The sequence below is a fragment of the Sinocyclocheilus grahami genome, unplaced genomic scaffold (assembly GCF_001515645.1).
Source record: "Sinocyclocheilus grahami isolate Dianchi unplaced genomic scaffold, SAMN03320097.WGS_v1.1 scaffold758.1, whole genome shotgun sequence".
Lineage (NCBI taxonomy): Eukaryota > Metazoa > Chordata > Actinopteri > Cypriniformes > Cyprinidae > Sinocyclocheilus > Sinocyclocheilus grahami.
The window spans coordinates 348471-366676 of record NW_015505937.1 but is presented as its reverse complement, the minus strand read 5'-3'; the positions used below and the strand labels follow the sequence as shown (position 1 = coordinate 366676).

Genomic DNA, 18206 nt, shown 5'->3' with positions numbered 1-18206 from the left:
GGATCTCTGCCTGCGCAACGTGAGAGCGTTAAGGACTAGTTCGAGACGTGGACGCTGGAGTGCGGAAGTGCTCACATAAGCTTGATCTAATCACGCAGAGGTAATATGTATTTAATCAGGAAGTAGGGCTGTCGAGCAGCTAGATTCCTACTGAATAAAGCGAAAAGACTGTAATAACTATAATGTATGTCAGATATATTGCAAACCTCATTGACATGTATCTAGTTTACCTAACAGTAACACAGAGGTCAGGCAAGATCTGTCACACACACACGCAGATTTCTGTCTGTATCACATTTTTTGTATGTGTATGAATATTTTATACTGAATAATAATGATGATTTCAACATAAGTATACAGGAAGGTAATAAGCGATTTAAAATAATGTTATTTATATATTATCATGCTGCATAATTGTTAATTCATTTTCTTTCTCTCTTGTCTATTAATGTATATGAATTTACACTTTATTACTATAATATATATTAATTATATATATTCATAATTTTTTGTTAGTCATGCTGCATAATTTATTAATAAAAATCATATATTCATTATTTTACATTGCCAATTATCACACGCAATTGTTGAAGTAATCATGTAATATATAATTCTGTACTGTATAATATACAAAACAGATATTTAATTGTTAATTCAAGCTGCATAACTGTTGAAAAAAATATATATATAATTATTATTCAGTGTATATATATTTTGTTTTGCATTCTTTTCTAATTTCATTTAATGCATTTTCCATCTGAATAATTATGAGCATTACAAATTAAGAGAAAGGGTAAACATGAATGTAAGGAAAATCTAAAATTATTTTTGGAATCCTAGAGAGCTGATCAAAGGTGAAACGATGCATACTGTCATTATAGAATGTCAAATTCATAGATTTGCTGTACTGTGTTTGGTGTTCACAGGTGGTCCGGATGTCTCGTTCAGATGTGCTGTCTCTCTACAGGAGGGTCCTGCGCATCGCACGCAGCTGGACAGCGCAATCTGCTCTTCCACAGGACACTGACACAGAGAGGAAATATATCGCTCAGGAGGCTCGGACCCTCTTCAGACAGAACCAGCAGGTGTGCACTGACCTCAGATCAAAGATGAGCTGCTATAGGTCTCACATCTGTCCCGTTCTCCCATAACTTCTCTCTGTTACAGATAACAGACCCAGAATCAATCAAGAGATGCACTGAAGAGTGTGAAGCTCGGATAGAGATAGGTGTGCATCCTACATCAAATAGTTACTGCAATTTAATTATTGTCCTTTTTCATTAATCATTTTTTAGATGTTTGGTGTTCTCAAATAGCAGGTGAGCAGCTAAAAGTGGTTGTTTTCTGTTTTTCATGTCAGGACTGCATTATAGGAACCCATATCCTAGACCAGTAAGTAGTATCTCTACATATTATCATAAGCAGTAATAATAATAATATTACTATATTTGTAAATAGAATATGAACTCATCAAGAAATGTCCGTCACATTTCTCACAAATTGCTCAGAACTGAGATATAAACTCAGAATTCTGAAAACAAAAAGACGGAATTGAGAGAAAAATCAGAATTGTCAGATAAAAAGTTGCAATTACCTTTTTACACTTTTATTCCACGGTGGAAACAAAGAAAACTGAGTTGCGAGATGTAAACTTAGAATTCAGAAATAAAAGACAAAATTGTAAGATATAAACTCAATTGTGAGAAAAAATTCAGAATAGTTAAATTCACAGTTTGCGATTTCCTTTTTTCTGTGCAAGAAACAAGCTTCCATAGATGTGTTTTTAACTTTAATGAAAGTAATAGTTCATTCAGAAAGTCTTAATGATCCTAAAAAGGCTTTGTTGTCTGTTCTTTTGAGTTTGGGGTGAAATCTTACTTGATACAGGACATGTTCTTTGTCGTTCCCGTGAGTTTCACACAGAAGTATGTCGTATATATCTTCTCTCTCAGTCGTATCTTCCTCCGATGGGTCTGGCCACTCAGAAAGGCAGAAAGCTACGAGCTCAGGAGAGACTGAGGAAACAAGCCAAGCCATTGTACCTGCAGTCTCACGATGAGACCTGACACATACAGACTGTGCTGATTTTAAAGTGCTCAGAAGCACCCTGGAACATTATAAATTCTTGTCTGTTCATGTTATTTCTAGCTAAAATGACAGCATTATGAAACAGATCATAGTGAAGTTATTCTCACTGCCAGTGCAAAGCATGATGAATGTAATATTAGGGATAGTTCACCCAAAAATTACCAAAAAACTCATGTTTTTCCAAACCTGTATGAGTTTCTGTCTTGAATGGAAAAAAATAGTATGGAAGTCAGTGGTGGTATTTTCTTCAAAATATCATCTTCTGCAGATGAAAGGTTTGGAACAACATGAGGGCGAATAAATGTTGAAAGAAATTTCATTTTTGGGTGAACTATCCCTTTAATGGGAGCTGTTTTTTAAATTATATTTGTCATATACTGCATTGTATAAAGGGCTCAATTAATGTTGCATTTAAAGTATCTAGCTGTATTTCAATTAAAGTTTATTATTTTGTATGTTGAATTTACACCCTTAAATGGTTTGTCTCTGTACATTTAAGTGGCATTGAAGTTATGTTAACATGCATCGTTGTTTTATTATTCTATTCAATTGTATTAAACTTAACAATGATAGTACTGTAGTCTTGTATTATCAGTTTTTGGCGTGTTAAAATGTAAACACATAAATGCAAACTCTGATATGCTCAGTTGTCTAGTTGGCAGAGGCAGGCGACGCCGCGGTTGATCCAGTGTTTCTGTGGCTTGTCCGAGGGCAGCTCGATGGACAGCACGTAGTTTGTGGAGTGACCAGTGGTGGAGAGAGTCCCACGCCTGGCGCTGGTCTTGTACACGGGGCAGACGTAAATGCTCTCGTGCAGGAAGCTGGCGCTCTCTCCGGGCTTTAGCCAGATTATGGGCAGCGTGTCGAAGAGGACTTTAGGAACAGACTCACCGATAACCATGTGCTCTCGATCCCAGCGCGCTCCCTCGAGGAAAAACCCACAGACGTACGCACCATCCTCCGGCTTCTGCTCCATGTGAGTTTCCTGTTTACAGACCTAAAAGAGATGCACATTATTATATACATAATGGCTGTTTTTAAAAGAAATTAATATTTTTATTAAGCAAGGATGCATTAAATTGATCTGAAGTGACAGTAAAGACATAATGTTACAAAAGATTTCTATTTCACATCAATGCTGTTCTTTTGAACATTCTATTCATCAAAGAATCCTGAAAAATGTAATGTATCACAGTTTCCACAAAAGCAGCACAACTGTTTTCAACAATGATAACAATCAGAAATGTTTCTTAAGCAGCAAATCAGCATATTAGAATGATTTCTGAAGATAATGTGACACTGGAGACTGGAGTAATGATGCTGAAAATTCAGCTGCGCATCACAGAAATAAATTCTATTTTAAAGTATTTTGTAATAGAAAACAGTTATTTATACATTTCACAATATTACTGTTTTTACTGTATCTTTGGTCAAATAAATGCAGCCTTGGTGAGCATTAACATTTAAAATGAATCAGTTTCTGTATGCTCTCATTGGCACACAGACCTCAAACTCGAAGCCGATGTAGTCAATGGGGATGGTGTACTTGCGAGCGAAATTCTGAGACACACCAGTGAGGAATGACTGAGTGAAATAAAATGCAGATATCCAGAACACAGATGGAGGGCCATTATCAATCCAGTCCTAAAACACACACAAAAAGATGGCTTAAAAATTGGAAAATTCTTGGTTCGTATTGCAAAACTGTCCTAGGTAGTGGACAACTGGTTTTAATAATATCAGTGCACACAGTGATCAGTGCCGACCGAGTGTCCTATTTCAGCATAGTGCACACTATAAGACAGAAGTGTTTCGCCCTACACATATTTAAAAAGACTGTTCTTTCATGTTGATAATGACATTAATTGCAATCTAGGCAGGGTATAATTAACTGAAACTAAAACGGTTTAAAAAAACATTTTTGTTACTAAAAATTAACTAAAAATATTTCAAAACTCATTTCATTTTAGCTAGCTGGCAAGGCAACATTTCTCATATTCATTTAGTTTACCTAAATGTACTACAATACATAAAAATTATAATTAAAAACGAATAAAAACTATATAGATAAAAGCTAACATAAATGGCAAAAACACAATAAAATTACTAAAACTTGAACTAAAATTAAAAATGGAAAATACAATAATAAAAACTAATTCAAAATATTAATAAAATTATAATAGCAACTCATTTGACTGTATTTACCCTGAAACTAGGTGCATCAGTTGGTAACGATTTAAGGTTTTGTTTTGTTTTGTTTTTTTACAAACATTAAAGGACCATGAGCCTCTCTCTTGTTGTGTGCATTTGTCTTAGCCGTAACCACTAGTGTTCACCTGTAGGAACTGCAGTCTGGCGAGAAAGTCGGACACATAGCTTCCGAGGGGTTTGAGGGAAGGGTAGGACTTTGCGGCCCACATGGCTGGCACTTTCCCAACGAGAAGACTGTTGAAGACATTCTCCAGCTCGGCTGACATCACAACCTGCCCCCGAAGTGCCTTCTGGGTGTTTATCAGGCTGCTACGGACCACCTTTGACAGCCTGTACATTTATGTTGGCAGATGCTTTTATCCAATCAACTTGTATTGTATTAAATGTATAAATGTTATCAGTTCATGCATTCCTGGGAACTGAACCCATGACCTTGGCATTGCAAGCGCTACTGTTTGAGTTACAAGAACATAATGATGTATTATATGCAAATTGATGTAGGTAACGAATAAATCTAGTACCTGTTGAAGCGAATAAGTTCCTGCCGTAAGACGGTGTTCATCGACTCCTCATACAGGAGTGGGTATTTATTGGTCACCATCTCAATGTCAAAATCAGGAGGGAGTTTGGCCAGCATTCCCCCGGCCAGCTCGTCCACTATTTCCTGTGGACACAGACAAACCTACTGTCAGAAAGACCAGGTACACAAAACTGCCAATCATTTATCATTTATGATTTGCATCCTCCCACCTGTGGTGATTTGGCTCCGCCGCTAGTTTGTCTCGGCAGAGTCAGCAGCACTCCATCTAACAGCTGATTGGTCTCCTGGTTGTCTTTGGTGATGTTGGCATTGCTGTGGAGGCCAAAGACCTCAGGTTCAGCAGTGATGGGAAGGTTGCGGATGTAGTCCACGTAACTCTACATACAAAAGAGATCATCGGAGAGCAAGATTTTTAGTTAATAACAATGAAATTTGGGTCTGTTTTGTGCATAAATTTAAAACAAAACCTGATAAACAATTGATTCAATCTGTAAAATGCACAATTTATGTTGCCCTTAACAGTTAAAGCTTATTGTCAGTAAATTAAATGCATAAACGCATTAAAAATATATAAAATGAAATGAATGAAAAAATGTGTAAATAAATGCATACATAATATGAATGATTGAAACAAAATACATAAATAATTAAAAGAAACCACACAAATGCATGCATACATACATGAAATCAACTGACTTCACGAAACTTTTAGTACCAAGAGACTACTTTTATGATACGTTTATGGCACTTTTTGGCCAGTCACTGTCTAAGAACCGCTTAAAAATCCCACTAAACATCTTCACAGAAGAAAGAGGTCACAAGTCATACAGATTCTGAACAATATGAGGGTGAGTACATGACAGAATTGTAATTTTTAGGTGAACTATCAATTTTAACATCAGTAGAATCCATGTAGTTCATCAATGTCAAATGTTTCTCTTTTAATTGATAAATATGAGTACACAGTGTTTGTGTGTACCTGGTATGGACCGTGTGATGGCACATAGTACAGATCTCCCTCACACACACAATACTGGTCCTGTTCAATGAGCTCCCAGCTGTAGAAGATGGAGAGGAGGGACATCAGCAGTCTGCGGTCCTTATCGTCTGTCACCCTCCCACCATAATTACACTCTCCTACAGATAACATGAGTACAGTAGGGTTGAAAAAATGACTTTTGTCTAAACAAAATGTTAAAAGAAAGATTTTTATACTATGTGGTTGCTATGCAGTTATTGAGGAGAGAGTGGCTTTTAGGACATTGCTATGTGGTTTCTAGAGCATTCTGGGTGGTTTCTTGGGCATAATTAGGTGGTTGTTAGGGTGTCCTGAGTGGCTGTCTGCTTAATCACCGGTCAGGTAATTGAGGGCCTCTAGCGGAACCTCTTCATACTCATCCAGGAACATCTGGATCTGACGAATGCTGATTCTCAGGTCAGACTCATTAAACTCATATGGAATATTCCAACCTGCAGAGAGACAGAGACAGAGACAAAGAAAGAAGAATGAACACAACTTTGGAGTCACAATAAAAAACCCTGGAGAAGACAAAAGTCATCTCGGACAGGAAATTCCAGTATTGATTATGAGTCTTAATAAAAAAATAAAATTAAAAATTCAGAAACTTGGCTCCCATATACATTGATGATTAATCTTCCTAATAATTCCCAGATCATCAGTATAAATAAATAAAAATGAGTTATATTAGAATAGATACATACGTTTGCTGAGAAAGGTGCAAGTGGTGCTTAACGTGGCAAAACTCGGCACTGTGCAGTTACTAGGGTCTATTTTATAATGTTTTTTAAATTATCTATGGTTTTAGCACATTTTAACACTTTGTTCATCGCTATTAGCAAGTAGTTATTCACTGCTAGCACTGTAGCATTTTGGAAGTACTGTTTGCTAGAACGAGTCAAAAGAACCAAGTCCCATGTCTATAAGATGTTCTGATACAGAGATATAGGTCTTGCTAAATGGTTGCTAATGTGCTCCGTTTGGTTGTTAGGGAGTGGCTTGTCAGCTGGCAATGGCGATATTCCAAAAGCTGCTGGCCAGTATGAATTATATAAACCAACCCCCCTGCCTCTTATGACATTCGGATTTGAAGATATGCCTCTGGGTTCTTTTTCTAACTTCGCTCGGTGTTTCACTATGAGAATCGTTTTGGGCGTGACCAACTGCAGAAGCTCCTATGAGACCACATCTGTCTTTGGCAGACAGGTCAACCTGTGACCAGGCTCCGCCCCACCTATATCAGTCAGGTCGACCCCTGCCAAAGTCATTCGCGCTTTCTTCCCATGGGAGACTGTAGCAAGCTCTCTCAGCACATCCTGACTTTGCTGATTTCGCTAAACTGTTCAACAGACGGGCCGTCATTGGACTCCCGCCACCGAACGCGAGGCTAGTTGGATGGGATTGTGTTGAGTGATATCCTAACAATTAGAATAGTGTCCGCATCAAGGCGAGCTATTCTAATCGGCCTACTGCGTATTAAATTACTGCGGTAGGTGACATTAAGTCAACTAGAGGTTTAATGCGTCAAGGCGAGCCTTCAGAAGGTTTAATTACCTTAGACCAGCAGGCTAACGTGTTGTGACGAGTCTGTGGATTGCATTACTTCTGTGGTTGCATCCCGCCCATGTCCATCCTCATGTGGAGCTACCATCTCGGGCAGGGACCCTCACCCCATGTGCATTGTGTGTATGGGTCCGAAGCACGCTCAAACGTCGCTGGCGGATCCACAAACATGCGCTCACTGTGTGTCATTGCCGTTGAAAATCTTAGAAAGGAGGCTGAGCGTGGCAGTGGCTAACAAGCAGGACCCTTGTCTGTCTGGAGCGGCCACACAGTCTGCGGCGGCTGACTGTCTTGACGCGAGCCAGTACGAGCTGGGCAGACATGATGGAAGCCGAATCCCCGGATATGCCTCCACTGTTTGAGGGCCTGCTCACGCAGGAGGAGGGTGATCAGGAGGACGAGGATGCAGAGGGCGATGCTAATTCTGATCTCATCGATTTGGATATGGACAATGAAGAGAAGGAAGACAACTCCCTCTTCCCCGTCCAACAGTCTAGGTCTCCGAGCACGAACAACTTGGCATTGCAAGTAGACAGTAACTTGCATGAGGTATGCAAACGAGCCGAGGCGAAATTGGGCCTAGTTTGGCCAAGGATGCCGAAGGAGCTGAGAGGGACCTGTATGATGGAAAAAGGTGCTCCTGCTCAGCCTGGAGTGAGACAACTCCTGCCTGCCGTGCCTGCTTGCATGAAGGAAATGTCCCGCTACTGGTCTAGCCCCTTTAAAAGCAAGCTCCCTACCAAGGGGTGTTCCATGTTGGAGATTCAAGGGATGGGGGAGCTGGGGTTGGCCGGATCCCCAGCGGTAGAGTCTTTAGTGGCCTATCACCTCCATCCGAATCGGCGCTCTATTTCTGCCTCCTCTCAGATTTCGCTGCCGAGTAAAATGGAGCGGCTGACCACTTCGATATATCAGAGGATGTATAAATACGCGGAGCAGTCCGTGTGCTCGCTGAACGTGGTGACTTTACTGTCAGCGTATCAATCGGAGATTTTGGAGGAGATGGGGCTGCAGCTGGACTCAAGGGCTCGGCACTCTGGGACGAAATTTGCATGGTGAACGATCTGATTCTGCACTCTTCCCACGGCGCGGTTCAAGGCTGTGGCCGCGTGATGGGCTTGGCTGTGTCAGGTGAGAGAGCGTTATGGCTAAACCCATCAGGCTTGGGCGACACGCAGAAGTCAGAGGTAATGTAATTACCTAATAATAATAATGTAATGTAATGTAACGTAGCAGCACCGCATCTAGTGGGTTCAACTGGATAGGCTAACAAAAGCATTCAAATGCAATCAATGACACATACATCGTCATCGCATCTCGTGCGCCACTGATAAGGCTGCCTGACGGCTGACGCAGACCTTAAATTCGAATGCAACGTTTTTGCATTCAAATGTGAATTTTTTTTTTTAATTCGACGAATATTCGAAATTAAATATTTTTTGACAGCCCTACTGTACAGAGTGCAAGAGCCTCCTCTACTCGCTCACTTTATAGTAATAAGTGGCGAGTCTTTGAAGAATGGTGTGAGCAGGGTCATATTGTCCCTTTTCAATGCTCAGTGAGGGATATTTTATGCTTTCTTCAAGATCTTCCAGATAAGGGTAAGGCTTTCTCCACCGTTAAGGTGTATTTAGCAGCTATTTCAGCTTGTCATGTAGGTTTTGGCGAGAAATCGGCAGGCCAGCACCCTTTGATTATTTGGGTGATTTTCCCCCTTTGTTGATTTTATGGGATTTATCCATCGTCCTAGAAGCCCTTTCTCAATACCTTTTTGAGCCATTGGAGGGTGTTGGGCTTAAGTTTCTCTCTTTTAAGATGGTGCTGCTCATAGCCTTAGCAACAGCTAGGCGTGTGAGTCACTTACAGGCTTTGTTTGTTAGCCCGTCATGTTTGCAGTTCGCTCCAGGGCTCACTAAGGTTTCCTTTCGTCCTAACCCAGCTTTTGTGCCTAAGGTATTTGACTCAGCATATTGGTGCTCATCTACTGAACTCGCAGCTTTTCACCCTCATCCATTCTCTTCTCCGGAGAAGCAACATTTGAATTCATTATGTACAGTATGGGCTCTTCATATGTATGTGAGGAGAACAGCAGGCTTTAGGACTCACGACCAGCTGTTTGTGTCATGGGCTACTCTTCACAAAAAGAAGCCGTTGCCTCGTCAACGGCTGTCTCACTGGATCATAGAGGCTATATCTTTAGCTTATATCTGCAAAGGTATTCAACCGCCTAAGGGCTTGAGAGCCCACTCCACTCGGGGGATGGCTACATCTGTTCAAGATATTTGTTCAGCAGCAAGTTGGGCTACGCCACATACTTTTGTGCGGTTTTATAGACTGGACGTGTCTGAGCCATGCTTAGCACATGCAGTGCTGGGAACCGGCAGGTCGGTGCCCATTTAATTGTTTTGTTGGATAGCAGTGATATGGGTGCAATCCGGGAGTGGTCTATATCTCCTATAGTGAAACACCGAGCAAAGTTAGAAAAATAACAATGGGTTACTTAACGTAAATAAAATTTGATAACAGATTTAGGTGTTTCACCAGCACTTCCCTCCCTTGCATGGGTATGGGAAGATGGTTGCAAGAGTGCTCTAAATGTTTGCTAGGGCATGGCTTGATAGCTTCATGATGATCATGAGAGACTGACTGATTGTCTGAGTAAAATCAGCCCAGCCCCATGTCTCTTTGACACTGTGATCAAGAGTTATGTTCAATGCAAAATTCCTGTGGAAGTTACCAAAGTAGGAAAAATGCATGTGCTCAGTTCCTTACTATAGTATGTTTAAGGGGCGATTTCGGCTGGCTGTTGTGCCTAAGGGGTACAACTCATCACGGGGTATGTCCTCAAACAGCTTGCCAGCCTCTTCAAATGTGGTGACCCACACGTTTCTAAGAAATTCTCGCTCAGAGCTACAGGCCATCAAATTTGGTCACAATATTAAGTCTATGGGATTTTCCCCCTGATTTTTTGCCCACTGTGCGAACATCGTATCCCTGATCACGTAGAAAAGTCATACCACACCTCACCTCAATAAGCTTCATGATTTGATGCCTCTTTCATGGGTCTATGACAAATGGTACGGGATGAGTTACGCACCAAAGTTTGTATTGAAGAAAAATTATAAAAATCCAGCTTCGCAAGCACCACTAACAAGCTTGCTTTTATAATACTGTTTATAGTTTTCAGGAGAATCAATCTATGAACTTATAACTGCCTCAGCCTATTAAACTGCCATTTGATTGCAGTACTATAATGACTGTTTAGAAAATATTAGATCAGTTAGATTGACGATAGTATGCCAGAGTTTCACAGAAGATTGTTTAGAGATGGATGGTGAATCAAATGAAGGATGACAGACAGGAAAGCAAACTGCATTACAGATTCATATCTGACCGAGTGGGCCGAATGTTCTCCTCTCCTGGACCAGAGCGTGGAAGAAACAAAGGCCGAACAGCAGCTTCTGCCAGATGTCCTGCTTAGCGGAGCTGCTGAAGAAGGCAGGGTCTGAGATGGGGTCGCTGAGGTAAGAACGCAGTAAATTTGCCCTCAGTCCTTTGGGAGGCTCGTTCGTCATCTTCACCCCATTCTGCAAAACACTCACTGGAAACTTGTCAGACGGCTGACTGGTCAACCACAACCTAAAACAAAAGGAGTTTGGAGTTTGGTTATCAGTTTAATTACTAATATAATTTCATTTAAAGGGGTCATCGGATGCGACATGCACTTTTACAAGTTGTTTGAGCTGAAATGTGTGTTGGCAGTGTGTGTACACTACCACCCTATAATGATAACGATCCACCCAGTGTTTGTTTTTAATCTCGTTAAATCATTTCCCCTTTCTCATATCAAGCCATTCTCAGATGCCCTCCCATGATTGTTGATTGACACTAGCGTTTTACCTTAGACCCGCCCTGAGTGAGCTGTCATCAATCCGCCATTGTTTCGATGCCGGAGCAGATGTAGACAAGATTGGCTCATAAGTGATTGAGGTGTTCTGTTGTTGGATGTAATAATGAACATAGCAGTCGTCATTTACTCCCAACATCGGAGCAGTGGATTACCTTTGTTTTTGAAGGGAATGCACCGATCCCCGATCTACTTAAATGCGTTTATGTTCGTGCAAATCATTCGTTATCCAGCCTCACCTACAGAAGAAGTGAGTATAAGGTTCTTTTATGAATCTTTGCAAACCGCCTTTCCTAATAATGTGCTAGTTAGCAAGTTCCGCGGCTAAAGTAAAAAGTCTCATGAAAATGGCTCGTCACCCCACGGAAGAGAGGGACGGGGTGAGCAGAGCTCATTAGCATTTAAAGGAACATGGACTAAAACGGCTTGCTGAAAACAGAGCTGATTTTGACAAAGTAAAAAGGGTGTTGTTTTACACTACCATTGAGAAATTTTAACCAAAGTATGTTATAGACTTTTCATTAAGACCCTAAAGAATCATATCAACTTGTGGAAAATGGGCATTCGATGACCCCTTTTAAGAAGTACAATTTTAAGTATACATAACGGTAGTATTAATTTTACTGCCTTTTATGATTATTTTAATAATATTATAATATTAATATTATAATAATTAAAAAATAACCTTTTACACTAATGAGAATTTGAGAGATTTAGTTTTTTGTTAGATTTTGAGATTAAACATGTCCTGGATATGTTCTTTATCTTTGTCATGTATCCACAAATTTTAACTCTGTGCTGAAATTAAGTGTGGCCATAATAATTTATGTGAAACGGCACAGTGTGTTAGATGCACATGTGTTGTTATTTTTACCTGAAGCTGGTGTGTGTGTTTTCAGGTGTTATGACCTCCTCACAAATCTTCTCCAGCATTGGCATCCAGCTGGTCGCGAGGTGACAGTTCTGCAGCACAACCCAGGTGCCGTCGGTCAGTGCTGCTCTGATCAGCTGCTCAGCTACTGGACCTTGACCCTGACCCAGAGAGATCACCTGGGTCTTACTGCCGCCCATTCCCAAGTCATCTGCAAACTTCAGAAGTCCTGAGTAAGACAAAGAGTGTAAGAACATAATTTAGTTGTAAATGTTTAGTGCTGCACTGAAACAATCATATATTGTTATTCTATGTCTTATAATATTACATAGAACGCCCAGATTTTACATTGGTCTTCAAGCAGCAACCCAACATTTGAGTATCATATTACAGAAGTAAACAAAAGTGTGCTTAAAGTCAACTACAGAAGTATATTAATATTAAAAATAGATAATAAACAACTAGAATAATCATACAATTATTTAAATATTTCTACAGCCAATAATTGACACCACAAAACACATGGTTAGAACCAAAGACTATAGAATACCCAAAATATGTCATTGTATAATTTGAATGGGGAAAAAATTTAACACTCAATATGGCCACTCTATCAGTGTACTGGCTGGTCTAGCCTGAGAAATAAGCTTTTTCTAATGCTATTTTACCAAAATAAACAACATTTATTATACAGTTGTCATATTTCATTGGTGATTTCAATATGAAATGTAACCGTAAGCTTGGCGAACAGTTTTGGAGAATTTAATGTTTCCCCATTCAAAGAGATAGAAGCTAAACTTGCATGCCCGAGAGGAGTTTCAAAGATGGCCGCAGAGTGACATGACTTGCCTTAAAGGGACTTTGTTAGAATGTACATTGTATTTGCCATTTTCTACCATTTTAGTTTCTCTTTTGCAGTTTCACTTAATATTGAAATATTAAAAATATTAATATTATATCTGCATTTATTCTGAAGAGTAACAATCGTAATCCCATGATATCATCAACTAAAACTATCAACAAACATTTTCATTACTTTAAATAAAATAAACTGAAATAAAATAAGATATAAAAAACGTAAACTTATTTTATTTCAGCTAGTTCCCATGGCTACATCTCTCATGCTTGTTTAGTTTAACTTTAAGTACTAAAAAAAACAAAATCTAAAACTGCAATAAAAATTAATACAGACTATATAGGTTTATTAAAATGAAAATGGAAAACATAAAAATTCTAAATATTAATAAAAACTATAATAGTATATTGATTAATGATATATAATAAGTTATTGGCTTAGCCCTATGTTCAAAAACAATCATTGAAAAAAAAAAAAAAAATCTTTCTATTTTACCTGCTGTAGGGTCTGATCCTGGAGAAAGGACGAAGATAAGTGGTGAACAGCAGTAAGAGTCACTGTAGCTCTCCGCCAGGTCAAAGGTCGGTGGCTCAATGTATGTCCGGCTCATTCTGTCGACGATGAACTGTTGTACCGCCAGCACAAGTTTATCTGGTCTGAAGCAGCGCAGCACCACCATGCGCTCCATGCCCACTACTGTGCGCCATTTCCCGGGTAACTCCTCGTCCTGCGGATGACCAGAGTCGTAAATCTGCTTCCACTGTGCGATATTCTCCTGCATGTGTTCAAATAATCCTTCCAGGCAAGGAAGTTGAGAAGCCCGAACCACTTCGGACCACGATTTATCCGAAAGCCACTCCGGGGCCGGGTTGGGGTAAGGGTTTTCCAGAGCAATGCCTCCGGTGAGAAGAAAGCGCCAGACGAGATCGTCGACCTGACCTTTGCCCTGCATAATGCCGACGGTCAAAAGCAAAGAGAACAGCAGCTTGTCCTTCTCAAACAGAGAGCGGCACACGTTATAGTAAACGCGCATGGTGAAGTGATCCAAGATGTTAGCGATGCGGATCTGTAGGTCATCGCTAGGCGCGCTGTGAGCGATGGACTGCAGGTACAGATTGATGAACCACGTGAGAGAGTATTGGTACATGGGATCGATGTTCGCCAGATCCGAGATGCAAAAGAACAGAATGGATGAGTGTTCTGCAACCGGCCGGTAACCCATTCGAGTTTCGTCAATCTCGTTTTCAGTCACACTCGCAATTTTCTGCTTCTCGGAAATCTCCTCTGACAATATTTTAGATGACGAGAGAACCTTAATAGCAGTTTCGTCTTCTAGGATGTTCCCTTCAGAAGAAGAAAGGACCTCCAGGATTTTGTTCTCGATCTCCTTTAGCTGCTTATTGTTGGCTGCGCTTTCGAGAATTAGCTGGTTTTTCTTCTCCTCGAGTTCTGGCTTCTCTTTAGCGGCGACGATCCCCAGAAGCTGATCTTCCAGACCCAACGGCGTGATCATGAAGTTCAAAAGACACACTTTCACCGCCACCTCCGGCAAGTAATGTGGATTCCTCAATCCTGTTGTGATGTAGAACCGGAAATCGCTTGAATACTCCACAGTGTTTTCACCAAGTTTCATATACTCCACGCCCTGCTGCTTAAAGGTCTGTTTTAGGAGAACCGGCTCTAAAATTGCATCCAGCTCCTCCCCAACGTTCTCCAGGAGGACTGGCGTGCCGAACTGGATGGCGTTCTCGAGGGTACGGACATAGTTGCTGTCTGAGAGCTTGATGATGGACAGTTTATTGGCCTTGTTCATGTTTTTGACCCATTTGTTGGCTTGTCCCTGTGGATCGATCATGAGTGGCCAACGGCGAGAGTTTGAGACAATAATTCCATTGTCGGTTGAAAACGCGTCCACTGGTAATCCAGCAATCTGCCACGATCGGATCAGTACCTGGTTTCCGAGAGTGTTGCTAAGTGTGAAATCCTTCGAACATGGTATGTTTTTCTCATTGCACAGCTTGTGCCACTTTCGCTGACACTCCACGCGGTAATCGACAGTGAACGCGCCAAGATAAGATACCATAGCCGAGGACAAAAGCACATCGCCGGTAAGGTTGGTGTATTTGATGCCAAGGAGCCGAGCAGCCTCCGTCCACCTGTCTTTTTCTCCTCCCAGACCACCGATTAGTTTTTCAGCTCGTATTAGCTTTTGGGAACAGAGCTCTATGTTTGCTTCTAGGTCTTTTTTCTTCTGTATCATGCCGTCGAATGTGTCATTCAGCGCCTGCAGACGATCCTCCACCTCCTTCAGCTCGGCACGTTTCACAGATAACTTCTGCATCTGCACGGCTAACTCCTCCTCTGCTTCCTTTAATCTCACTTGCTTGGGGGCAACGACTTTCGCCACACGTTCGTATACTTCCATGGCACGCACCCATTTGCAAAGGCCCTCACAAGCAGAAGACACGCTTTTGATTACTGAAGGCTGAAAATCTGGGTGGTCTATGAACTTTTCTCTGATTTTCTTAATGTTAGGTGCAGGTATGTTGTCTTTATCGAACGTCTTGAGGCTCTCAAGGAACTTCATGTCACCAAGAAGCTTCTTAGATTGTCCCCAGAAATCCTCAACCATCTTTCCTGTGCAAATAATTTCAACCAAATGTATTTAATCGTCTTTAATAATAGAGTGTGTGATATATTTCACCTGTGTTTCTCATGTGTGCCACATTCTCATACCTGATCCACCGGGGTCTTGTTTCCTCTCTGGTTTAATGCCCTTCATGACACAGATGGACTCCATGACCAGTTTGACAGGACCAGGAGGATTCTGCATCGTCTTCAAGACAGTAATATCAGCCGGCTTCAGTGTATCTAGAGCAGAGAGAGCCGCTTCCAGTGCTGGCATCGCTTCTGCAAGATCTCCCTCACACTCATCCTATCCGACAATAAATTAACTGATATAAACTTCTCGATCATAACGTTAACAAAATGTCCTAATACCCCAAAATCTCCAACTGCTAACCACTTTCTGAATCTCCTCAACTGAAAGAGTGCAACTAGTCCACCAACATCATTAAAGACTTGTAAATTCCTACATGCCAATATCTGTTTATCTATTTATGTATTTTCTAATTTATCAAGTAGATTGAGAATTGAAGGAAAAATCAGCAACATGAGAACATCTGTATTATTTTTTTCACTTGCATAGCTAAAATTTTAGGCCAGAAACATACTTTAAACAAGTATGTACAAATAAATGTTAATACTTGGCCAACACTTTGAATGCAATCCTTTACTAAATGTCATTATATTATATAACAGATATGGTTTTGTCCTGTTAAGAATTGATGTTGTGTAATTAAAAGGGTTTGCCTGCATGGATAATTTTTGTGAGCCTTAGACAGAAATGTACTGCTCTGATGAACTGAAATACATTTTTCCCATCTGGTTACCTTGATCGCTTTAGCAGCAGCTGCTGCTTCATTGGCGACTTTCTCATCAGCACTGACAAGCTCTTTCTTAGCATCCACCTCCACTGTCTCTTTCTCTATCTTCACCATCATCTGATCGGTCTGTTTGGCTGTCTCGATCAGTTCTGGCTGAAGAGCTGTGAGCTCCTGCTGCATGACTGCTACCTGCACGTCACAGACAAACAGCACTGTCAACATCAATTTATTCAGGGATAATGACTATGTACATTATCAAATAATGTATTTAGGCCTCTTGTTGATAAAAAAATCATAAATAATTTATCATGATAATATATAATTGATCATTTGCTGAAATTTGCCTGAAATCTACATATTTATCTGAGACCATTTCCCATTTTTCTAATTTTAATGAAGGTCAAACAAAGTAGTTTCGCTTTCACAACAAAACACACAGCGGCACACACGGCGGGCTAGAGTGAACAGAGGCGGCGGGCTTGAGAACAGCGCGGCTGGCGGATTCGACGAAGGAGCGGCCGGGCAGGCTTGCGGCAACCACATGTGACGACCCCTGGCTGGACTCCGCTCTACTTTTCGCTTTCACAACGAAACACACAGCACCTTCACGACATGGCGGCGGCGGCAAGAACCATACTACAGCGAGAATAAAAGTTACTCCTTCTTTCTTTGCGTGCCACATCGTGACGTAGACATGTGGGGGCGTGTTAGAACGAGCTGTTTTAGTTAGGTGTGGTTGACTCTTAACTTTTATAAAGAATATCTCTTTGGATTTGAGACTTTAGTCTTTGCAACTTTATAGATCTTCTTTATGCACCAAGAGCTTGTGACACTCCAAAGAGAAAGGAAAAATTGAAATCGCATCATATGACCCCTTTAATTAAACTCTAGAGAATTGTATGAATGCACAGATAAATAAATTCATAAATAAAGATAAAAAATGTAGGCATTGATGCAGTATCATAAGAAAAATAATCACAATATACGATTGTATTTGTACAGCTCTATGTATTGTAAATGTTTTCTGTTCTTTTTACAAAAACATTTTTTTTGTCTTTTTTACACATTTTTTAGAGTTTAGTCTTTGCAACTTTACAGATCTTCTTTATGCACCAAGAGCTTGTAACACTCCAAAGAGAAAGGAACAATTGAAATCGCATCATATGAACACTTTAATAAACAGTTTGAAAATGTATGTTTTTTTATTTAAAAGATTTGAGAGAAAAATCTAATATTTACAATTTAAATATAAATAACAAACAATTATGGCAAAATTATAAAAAAAATTATATTGTGTTATACAATTATAAATTAATAATTAAAATTCAGCGGGTAAAATAAGTATTGAACACGTCACCATTTTTCTCAGTATATATATTTCTAAAGGTGCTGTTGACATGAAATTTTCACCAGATGTCGATAACAACCCAAGTAATCCATACATACAAAGAAAACAAAACAAATAATTTCAGAAATTAAGTTCTGTGTAATAAAGTGGAATGACACAGGGAAAAAGTATTGAACACATGAAGAAAGGGAGGTGCAAAAAGGCATGGAAAGCCAAGACACCAGCTGAAATCTATCAGTAATTAGAAAGCAATCCTGCCCCTCATCAGTGGAAATTAATATTAGCTGGTTTAGTCCCAACTGATGGCCTATAAAAAGGTGTCTCATTATCAACATGTCACACAAGAAACATTTCATG

The 18206-nt window shown here is 40.2% G+C and overlaps 2 protein-coding genes across 6 annotated transcripts in view; one reads left to right on the top strand and one right to left on the bottom strand.

Annotated features, from left to right (window-relative positions):
- Positions 1 to 10: 10 nt before the first annotated feature.
- On the top strand, positions 11 to 2242 carry lyrm1 (LYR motif containing 1). Of its 5 annotated transcripts, none has more exons than XM_016245479.1 (5): positions 11 to 100; positions 927 to 1085; positions 1168 to 1228; positions 1361 to 1392; positions 1953 to 2242. In XM_016245479.1, the coding sequence occupies exons 2-5, from the start codon at positions 936 to 938 to the stop codon at positions 2064 to 2066; spliced, it is 357 nt and encodes a 118-aa protein (XP_016100965.1). In that variant the 5' UTR covers positions 11 to 100; positions 927 to 935; the 3' UTR covers positions 2067 to 2242. The 5 variants fall into 5 exon arrangements, with proteins under 5 accessions (XP_016100965.1, XP_016100968.1, XP_016100967.1 ...); XM_016245482.1 differs by having other exon boundaries at positions 50 to 97; positions 920 to 1085; XM_016245481.1 differs by having other exon boundaries at positions 51 to 103.
- A 154-nt stretch (positions 2243 to 2396) lies between these two features.
- The window catches only part of dnah3 (dynein axonemal heavy chain 3), a 43911-nt gene continuing 28101 nt past the window's right edge, over positions 2397 to 18206 (bottom strand). Inside the window, exons 43-54 of the mRNA XM_016245462.1 lie at positions 16508 to 16690; positions 15792 to 15990; positions 13551 to 15692; positions 12203 to 12428; positions 10816 to 11060; positions 6194 to 6310; positions 5820 to 5977; positions 5050 to 5217; positions 4821 to 4963; positions 4425 to 4629; positions 3595 to 3732; positions 2397 to 3085 (exon numbers count right to left, since the gene is read on the bottom strand). Coding sequence (XP_016100948.1) covers positions 2732 to 3085; positions 3595 to 3732; positions 4425 to 4629; positions 4821 to 4963; positions 5050 to 5217; positions 5820 to 5977; positions 6194 to 6310; positions 10816 to 11060; positions 12203 to 12428; positions 13551 to 15692; positions 15792 to 15990; positions 16508 to 16690 — 4278 coding nt within the window. The 3' untranslated portion in view covers positions 2397 to 2731. The remainder of the gene's footprint in view (positions 3086 to 3594; positions 3733 to 4424; positions 4630 to 4820; positions 4964 to 5049; positions 5218 to 5819; positions 5978 to 6193; positions 6311 to 10815; positions 11061 to 12202; positions 12429 to 13550; positions 15693 to 15791; positions 15991 to 16507; positions 16691 to 18206) is intronic.